This window comes from Manacus vitellinus, unplaced genomic scaffold, assembly GCF_001715985.3.
Source record: "Manacus vitellinus isolate BGI_N305 unplaced genomic scaffold, ASM171598v3 scaffold_84_pilon, whole genome shotgun sequence".
In the NCBI taxonomy this organism is placed as follows: domain Eukaryota; kingdom Metazoa; phylum Chordata; class Aves; order Passeriformes; family Pipridae; genus Manacus; species Manacus vitellinus.
The window spans coordinates 1,817,660-1,826,089 of record NW_021940840.1 but is presented as its reverse complement, the minus strand read 5'-3'; the positions used below and the strand labels follow the sequence as shown (position 1 = coordinate 1,826,089).

Genomic DNA, 8,430 nt, shown 5'->3' with positions numbered 1-8,430 from the left:
CCAACTTTCCTCAGATTGTGATGACAAAGTAGAGCTATGGGGTAGAACAGTTGCTGTCTTTGGATCTATTGTCCCAGGTGTAGGCACAGCACAGGCATTAACATCCATTCGCAAACTTGCATGCTGGGCTGTAAAACAATCAAATGTCACCACCCGAGTAATAGCAGAACTTGCACAAGACGTTTAGGTAGTTTACGTCATGCTGTCCTACAAAATCGAGCTGCTATTGATTTTCTGTTGTTAGCACAAGGCCATGGCTGTAAGGACTTTGATGATATGTGCTGTTTTAATCTTTCAGATCACAGTAACTCCATACATAAACAACTACAATGGTTAACAGATCATACAAAGAAAGTGACAGTAGCAACTAGTCCTATAGACTCATGGCTTCAATCTATCTTTGGTTCTATATCTGAATGGGCTCTAAGTTACATTAAGGAAGGCCTACGATGGATATTGACAGTTATTGTAATCTTAGTAATAGCTCGTGTTGCCTTTTCTTGTATTACTAGACGTGTAAATACTACAACAAAGAAAGCATTGTTGGCCCAAAATAAAAACGGGGGAATTGTAGAGGATTGGTTAGAAATACAAGGACATATGAACATGGCTAAGGCTATGGATGAGCTGCTAAAGTATAAGACTACTGCTAAAGTATAAGCAGTTTCACTAGGCCCATGAGAAAGTCTGAGATAGCAGGGCCGTGAGAAAGCGGCAGCATCCTTGGGTATTCTAAATTGAGCTGAAAAACAGGAGCTAGGCATTACCAAAACAAAGACACTTAACGAGCCACCTGTGTAAACAATGGAAAGCAGTTAAGATGATATCACCACCTAACTGAGTACCAGTAATGAGCCTAATTTCTGTAATATTCATGAACCTATTACAGAGTGTATATTAAGCTGCTGTCAATCTACAATAAACGAAGTTCCTGGATTCTCACATTGAGGTGTCTAGAGCTTTCCGTCGCGACGTTATCACCAGGCCCAGGCCACTCAGTCCAGGTGGGAGCATCCCCAGCAGTATTTATTTTGTATCCATGGGTGGACCTCAGCAGGTGAGCAGCCTCCCAGACCTGTCACTACCAGCCACGGCTGCAGCCACCACTCCAGCCCTTGCTCCTTGGCCGCTGGACGAGCACCTGGAGCTGAGGTGGGAGAGAGAGGTGTCTGGTCATACAGGCAGGGAGAAGGCACAGAATTCCTGTGGGATTGGCTAAGGCACCAGGGATGGAATCACCTCAAGGTGTCCATGGAGTGGGAGATGCCCCTGGTGATTTCCCAGCCTATGAGAAGGTCCTATGGTGCAGCTGGGGCAAAGCCAGGTTGGGCTGAGACCTTGGGTGTCCCCTACAGGTGTCCCATACAGGTGCCCCTGGTCAGGACAAGGTGTCGTGGGGTAGAACTCTACCAAGAAGGGCTCTCAGGGTTTGGGAAGCAGGCAGCCAGCTGTCAGAGTCCCTCTGCCTCCAACCAGGACTTTTCTGTCCTATAGGGGAAGCCAATGCTGGGTGTCCAAGTGGGCATCAGGGGGTTCCAGCCCAAAGGCAGCCTCCAAACCCACTTCTGTGCCCCAGGGCTGCCTCAGAGGAGGGATGGGGGGAATTCTATCCCTTCGGAGTTACCTGCAGAGCTGCTTCTGTTGCTCCTGCCGCCGTCGCTTGTTCTCAGCCAAAAACGTGAAGATGTTCCTCCGTGTCTGATGTGGCTCCAGCGCATGGAGCACCTGGATGGCTCGTGGGGAAAGGTGCCTGCAACAACAAGAAATCATTCTCCCAGAGTTGCCATCTGCCTCTCCCCTCATCCCAGCCTGCGCCCACCTGGTCCCACATCCACCCCTCTGGTCCTGCATTCACCCACCTGGTCCCAGGCTGGAATCTCTCCACCATCTCGTCCACAGGGAGGGGGGTTCCAACCCTCCCCCATGTCACAGTGACCCCCTTTCTCTGGGGCTGAAGTGAAGGATGGGGAGCCCAAGGACCTCCAGGGCCAGATACCTGCCAAGGAGGGGACCCTTTCAGTAAATGAGAGGTGACACTTCCTAGTATCCCTGGAAAGGTGGGAGCCGGGAGACTCCGCACCACACCATGGCTGATGGCTGATGGTGCTTCCCAGAGGAATGAGTGGGCAAACTCTGCTCTGTGGTTGGGTGACCCCCAACTTCCCCCCAAGGAATCCCATCTCCTTCAGTCCTAAGAATCCCCCCAAAGCCCTAGGATATTCACAATCCCCAGGGCATACCAAACCCTCTCAGAGACCGCCCTCCTCCATCCAGGTCCCCAGGGACTCCCATCTCCCTGGGAAGAGTCCCCCAAAACCCCAGGATCCCTCCAATCACCAGGGATTACCCCCAAACCACCCCAGGGACCCTCAAAGCCCCCTGAGATACCCTAAGCCCTCCAGGAATCTCCAACCCCTACAAGAGACTCCTCCCCCACCCCCCAAAGGTCCTTCCCTGATCCCCTTGAGGTCCCCCCTGACCCTCAATTCCACCCCCCGTGCCCCTGTTCTGGGAGGGTTCTATGGGCAGCCAAGGCACCCTCACGCACAGGGTCCCTGCCCATACCTGGGGCACCTGCTGATCCTCCCTGGCAGCCCAGGCTTCCCACGCCACCCATTCCACCTTCTGCTCTCTCCAACAGGAATTCCCGTGCTCCCACTCTGCAGACAGCTGACAGACCTCCTGGAGGTGTCAGGCACAGTTAGGCTCAGCTTTGGAGGAGCTTTCTTCAGGTCTGATCCATCTGGCACATACCTGGAGTGCTCTCTGGCAGTTCTCAGAGGCCAGGAGTGTGGTGTCGAGCCTAGCCGAAGGAGCTGACTCCTGCCCACCTGTCTCCCCCATCCCAGGAAAGATGCCTGGGGACAGGGGGAGCACACTGCAGAGACATGAGGAGTCAGCAGGAGCACAGGGCAGGCAGATATCCTGTTTTCCTATGGGGCCAAAGCTTCCCAGGTGTTGGAGAGAAGCAGAGAGCTAGGGCTGTTTCCTGTGCTCCTTCCTGAGTCACTACAACCCAAGTGTCTGAGGAGGCTATCACCCAGGGGTGCAAGGATCCCTCCCATCCCTTCCCACGAGGGTCTCACCTGGCAGATGGCTTCATCCCTGGCTCTTGCTGCCTCATGCCTGGCCTCTGGTTTGGTAGCATGGGGAGGGAAAACTTGTCAGGATGTTCCTGTGCCCCTGGGAAAGGAGGCAGCTCTTGGGAACAGCCCTGTGAGGGTGAGTGATCACCAGGCTGTGATCACCTCATGTGGGGTAGAGCAGCAGGGACCCATCCCATACCTGTTCTGACCCTGTGCTTCTCTGCAACCTTCGTGTGCCAGGTGGAGAAAGCCTCAGACACAGCAAGCTGAAACCTGGAATCACACAATGACAACATACTGAATTGGAAGGGACCCACAAGGATCACTGAGGCCGACTGCAGAAGCGAATGATGACACAGGCTTGAGGAATGGCAACTCCCACACCCTGCAGGATAGAAAGGAACCGGGAAGCCACTGAGGAAGCACACTCACCTGGGGAATGAGTGAGCCCATGCAGCCTGCATCCCCCCAGCAGTGGTTGCTCCATCACTGAGACCAGCATCCGGCACACACAGCCTCTGCAGAGTGACATGGAGCCATCAGGAGATTCCCATGGAGGAAGCAGACCTGTCTCCTGCTCCCTTAGGAGCCACTTCTCCAACCCCCTTTTCCCAAACCTCATCCATGAATATTAGGATCGTGGAATCACAGAATCATTAAGGTTGGAAGAGACTCTGGAGACCATCAAGTCCAACCAAGGACACCACTAAACCATGTCCCCAGATGCCACATCCACACGTCTTAAATACCTCCAGGGATGGTTATTCCACCACCCTGGGCAGCCTGTGCCACAACTGGACAATCCTTTACACAAAGAAATGTTCCCTAAAATCGAACCTAAACATATCCTCGTGGAATTTGTCCAGTCACTTGTTATCTGGGAGAAGAGACTGACCTGCACCTGGTTACACCTTCCTTTCAGGTAGATGCAGAGAGCAAGACAGTCCCTGCTAAGCCTCCTTTTCTCCAGGCTGAACCATCCCAGCTCCCTCAGCTGCTTCTCATGAGACTTGTGCTTCAACCCCTTCCCCAACCCTGCTGTCCTTCTTTGGACACACTCCAGCACATCAATGTCCCCAGATTCCAGCTCACAGTGAGCAGCAGAGCCACCCAGGTGTCCCAGTTCTCCAGCTTCTTGACGCAGCTGCGGTTGAACTGCATGCACAGGACATTGTCCTGGCACGACAGGACGCCAATGTCCCCAAAGGCAAAGGCAAGGCGCTGCCTGTCCCTCAGCTGAAAGGAGTATAGGAGGACGGTCTCCTCCACACAGTCCCTCAATACGTCTGGCGGGAGGGACGTGGTCTGTGACAGCCACCAGTAATCCAGTGGTGCGATCTCAATGTCACCTGTAAGGAGGAAGAGGATGAGCATTGTCATGACCACAGCTGAGCAAATTTCCACATGGAATTCACTGCAAAATGCCAGAGAGAAAGAGGGATTTGTTTTTGTCCCCCAACTTTGGAGGCAATTCCCCCCCCCTCCCAAAGAGCAGGGGCACACCCCTCTCCCAAATGTGAAGCAGGATCCCTTCTCACCAGGGATCATCACTGTGGGGAACATCAGCTCCCGCAGACAGGACACATCCATGTCCAACTGGAACACAGGTCTTCGGACTACATACACCTCTTCTGCACCATCAACTTGCTCAGGAACCACGGCAAAGGTCCCTAGTCCTGGGACCAGGACACCCTGCCCAGGAAGAAGACAGAAGAGTTGAGTGAATACTTTGGAGATAAGAAATGTTAAAATTGTGGGAAAAATGAAAAACCCACATTCTCCATTTTCTTACTTCCCCTCTTCAAATTATTTGCCAAAATTCCTTGGCTAAAGAAGATCCCAAGGAATTCAAACCCAGGGAATGATTCCTGGGGATTATCCTTGGCATAGACCCAGCATGATCCTGAGTTTCTCCAGTCCTGGAAGCTTGAGGCACATGGGGTTCTCTTGGGGTGGTGCCGTGATGCTCAGGGAGGGGGGACTGCAGGGGACCAAGATGCCAGCCCACCTTGTCCTGCTTCATCTGCCCCAGGATGTACACAGACACGACATCCCAGATGGCCACCACCTCTGGAAAGTACCAGAAAGAGGCATCAGGTTCCACATGCGGCATCTCGGAAGTGATATCCGGGAAGTGACAGATGGGCCTCATAAAGAACCTGGCTGTTCCCCAGGTTCTACCTCCCTCTGCTCACTGAGCAGGGCTGGGGCAGAACTGGGGATATGGGAAGGGCTCAGGACCAGGGCTGTGATCATCCAACCCCCAAAAAGAGATGGCACCCCAAAACCCAGGTTGATGTCACGAGAGGATCCTATGGGAAGAACCAGAAGGTCTCCCAAAGGAGACTAGTTAAAGGGCTGATGCCCAGCCAGCTCCTGAGAACCCAGTGAGAGCTGTTGGACCTCCCATGCCCCAGGACCCCAGACCCCTTTTCACTCCAGAACCAGAACTGTGAGAAGTACCAGCTCCCACTGGAAGCTGGCCCTGGATGGGGGACATGCTGTGCTCACAGGAGCCTCGAGGCAGCCCCAACCCTGTCCAACCGTTCCACCAGCCCTCAGGGAGCTCCCCAAATCTTCACCCTCAGTGGAGAGCTGCAGGAGTGTGGGGAACAAGCAACTCTGCTTCCTGTTGATGCTGACAGTGCAGCACTCCTCCATCCTGCTCCCCAAATTCCTGTCTGATGACCCCTGCCCTGCTTGTCCCCAAGGGCCAGAACAGCCCCCACAGCCCTAAAAACAGCCTCCTGATCCCCCCTCCCGGCTCCGGGCAGGGCCCAGCAGCCCCCAGTCCTCGCCGTGGAGTGCACCCGGTGATGGGGGGCACCACTTTGTGACATCACCAGCGGCCTGGGAAGGTGTGTTATGACATCAGCAGGGAGATGGCACAGCAGGGGAGCGGGGAAGGGATTGAGGAAGTAAGGGCCTCTCCTGGCTCACCTCAGCTGTTACCAGGTGTCACCAGGTGTCATTGCTGCTGAGTTGGGCCGTGGTCCTACAGATAATCATAGACAATAACAGATACAAATATATAAAAATACACAAATAATATCTATTTAAAAAGAATCATAAATCATTTTTATGGGTTTTATCATCTATGAAATTTCAGGGATTAAGGGCTTTTCCCACCCAGAATGCTATTTTTTAACCCAAAAAAACTTAAGGGTTTTTTTCTTCTTAGTTAAAAATCCAAGAAACCCAAGGAATAATGGAGAAAAATTAGGGCTTCTGCTGGGAAAAAAAACACCTAAACCAACAGAAAGGTGATGAAGACTCTTTGATTTAAAAAAAATATGTCTAAAAAAGCAGGAGACGAAGTGGTTTTTCATTAAAAAGCCCCAGGGAATAAGGATGTTCTGGGGAAAAATAAGGAATAATAAGATTTGGAGGGATATCAAAATTGAAATAAAGGTGGAGTTTTTTTATTAAAGAAGAAATAAATAAACTTTTTTTTCTTACTAGAGATAATAACAGGTTTTTTGCTGAAAAAAGGTAGTAATTAAGGAATGAGGATTTTTAAAAATTAAAATAAGGCAAATAAAATGGGTTTCTTCCTTAAAAAAAAAAAAATCATTAAAAAGAGAGAGTTACAAGGGCTCTTATTGCTAGACAAATTAAAGGTTTTGTCCCAAAAATCTTCCTGTTCATACTCGAAGTGGTTTCTTCGTGTTTTCCTGAGAACCCCCTGACGGAACTTCCCATGGGAAGGGATGGGCTCAAAAAAATGCAGATTTTGGGTTTTGAATCTGGGGAATGGGTATGGGGGTTGGGACAGTTCATTGGGTTGCAAAAGTGACCCTGAAATTCTGGAGAATTTGGGAATGGGTAGCTTGATCCTGTAATCAATAGAATGAGGCTATAATTTCGGTTGCAAGGTAAAACAAAGGTTTATTAATGCTAACAAGCAAAAGCGGCCAGCCGGGCGACCGGGGAGACCCTTGCTCCACCACAGTCCGCAAAATGGGGAACCGAAACCGCAACAATTATACCCTTTGTTGACACCACCCCCCCAAGTCATGTTCACAGTCCATTGGTGGGAGGTTCGCGGGCTGCTCCCTGCTTGGTTCCTCTTTCGCGGGCAGATCTGTGGTTGGCTCCTCCACTCGCGGGCATCTGCCGTTGCTGAGGGGCTTCCTCCAATGATTTTAAAGTCATTAGTTCCTATGAGGCCGTGGTCCTGGAATTTTCCATCGGGAGATGTCATCTAATCATAGGACTCCTTGTGGCTTGCCCCTCCATCTTAGTCCATATCAATATGCCTGTAATCAAACAGCTCCAAAAACACTGAGTCACTCTGCGTTGTGTTCTACAGCATACAAACTTGTGGTTAGATATTTCATAATCAGTCAACTCATGACTCTTAGCAATGTGGTTAGTAAAATACAGCAACTTTATTAACCCCTTTGAGCAGCAAATTTCCTGGGTTTACTTATAACAATCCTGTCACAGACAGGGGATATCATGATAAGCACTGGACCCACAGGGATGTTGTGCTGGATGTGGGAGCCACATCGGTATCCCCAGCAGCCCCCACTTTCCCCTGGAATCCCCCTACCAAGTTTCATTGCTGGATTCAGCAGGTGGTGACTATATATACCTTTCCACTTTTATCCTTTCTTTGTCTTCCTTTCCTTATACATTTCCTCGAGTATTATTTTTATGCTTTAATATTGCCTACTTTAACATGCTTTAATATTGTACTACTAGAGATGATAACACCCAAAATGGCAACACACCTGTTTACTTTTGAAATAAAATTGTTCTAAAATAAACCCTACATATATATATTTACAAAAACTGTTTCACTGTAGCCCACCCAAAGGGATTTATTAACAAGAACCTGGGTTACCCTGCCCTTCTGGGATGATTTGTAGAAGGCTGGAAGGAACCTTTAATATCATCTCATTCCAGCCCCATGCAGGGGCAGGGACACCTTCCACTAGACCAGGTTGCTCCAAGACCCATCCAACTTGACCTTGAACACTTCCATGGACAGGGCAGTCACAGAATCTGTGGCAGGTTTTCCAGGAAGGCTTTGGTGCTGGTAACAGCTTGTGCAGAATTCCCCTATTCCAGTCCTCAAGTTGCTGAAGAGGAATTTAGATCCCTGCATCACCCCACTGATTTGAGTGCCAGCAGTTTGTAACAGTCACTCTCATTCTCCTTCCTTGCCTGAAGCATTGTTATCCTCCTGCAGCAGTGACAGACAAAGGGGTATAGGGGTTGTGTAGAGGACTGGAGGACTTGGAGGACTTGGGAATGTTTCCTGACCTCAGTGTGCCAGTCAGCACTGCTGCATCTCTCCCACAGGCAAACCAGAGCATCTTTCTGGTTCCCATAGCAT

The 8,430-nt window shown here is 50.4% G+C and overlaps 1 protein-coding gene and 1 long non-coding RNA gene across 3 annotated transcripts; both read right to left on the bottom strand.

Annotated features, from left to right (window-relative positions):
• Positions 1–1,631: 1,631 nt before the first annotated feature.
• LOC108641866 lies at positions 1,632–2,879 on the bottom strand. Its single transcript, XR_001922323.1, has 3 exons — positions 2,566–2,879; positions 1,860–1,996; positions 1,632–1,750 (listed from the first exon to the last, which is right to left on the bottom strand). It is a non-coding gene; the product is annotated as an uncharacterized LOC108641866 (long non-coding RNA).
• Positions 2,880–4,092: 1,213 nt separating this feature from the next.
• Positions 4,093–6,041, bottom strand: LOC108641865 (coiled-coil domain-containing protein 81-like). 2 transcript variants are annotated; one of them, XM_018085644.2, is made up of 4 exons: positions 5,669–5,859; positions 5,095–5,156; positions 4,625–4,778; positions 4,093–4,435 (listed from the first exon to the last, which is right to left on the bottom strand). In XM_018085644.2, the coding sequence occupies exons 1-4, from the start codon at positions 5,745–5,747 to the stop codon at positions 4,104–4,106; spliced, it is 627 nt and encodes a 208-aa protein (XP_017941133.2). In that variant the 5' UTR covers positions 5,748–5,859; the 3' UTR covers positions 4,093–4,103. The 2 variants fall into 2 exon arrangements, with proteins under 2 accessions (XP_017941133.2, XP_017941134.2); XM_018085645.2 differs by lacking the exons at positions 5,095–5,156; positions 5,669–5,859 and adding an exon at positions 5,885–6,041.
• Positions 6,042–8,430: the final 2,389 nt, after the last annotated feature.

Coding starts and splice junctions, on each gene's coding strand:
- LOC108641865 (XM_018085644.2), bottom strand. CDS start 5,747: ATGGAGGAGTGCTGCACTGTCAGCATCAACAGGAAGCAGAGTTGCTTG. Junction 5,157..5,668: donor CCTGCAGCTCTCCACTGAGG/GTGAAGATTTGG, acceptor GGTACTTTCCAG/AGGTGGTGGCCATCTGGGAT. Junction 4,779..5,094: donor GGCAGATGAAGCAGGACAAG/GTGGGCTGGCAT, acceptor CTTCCTGGGCAG/GGTGTCCTGGTCCCAGGACT.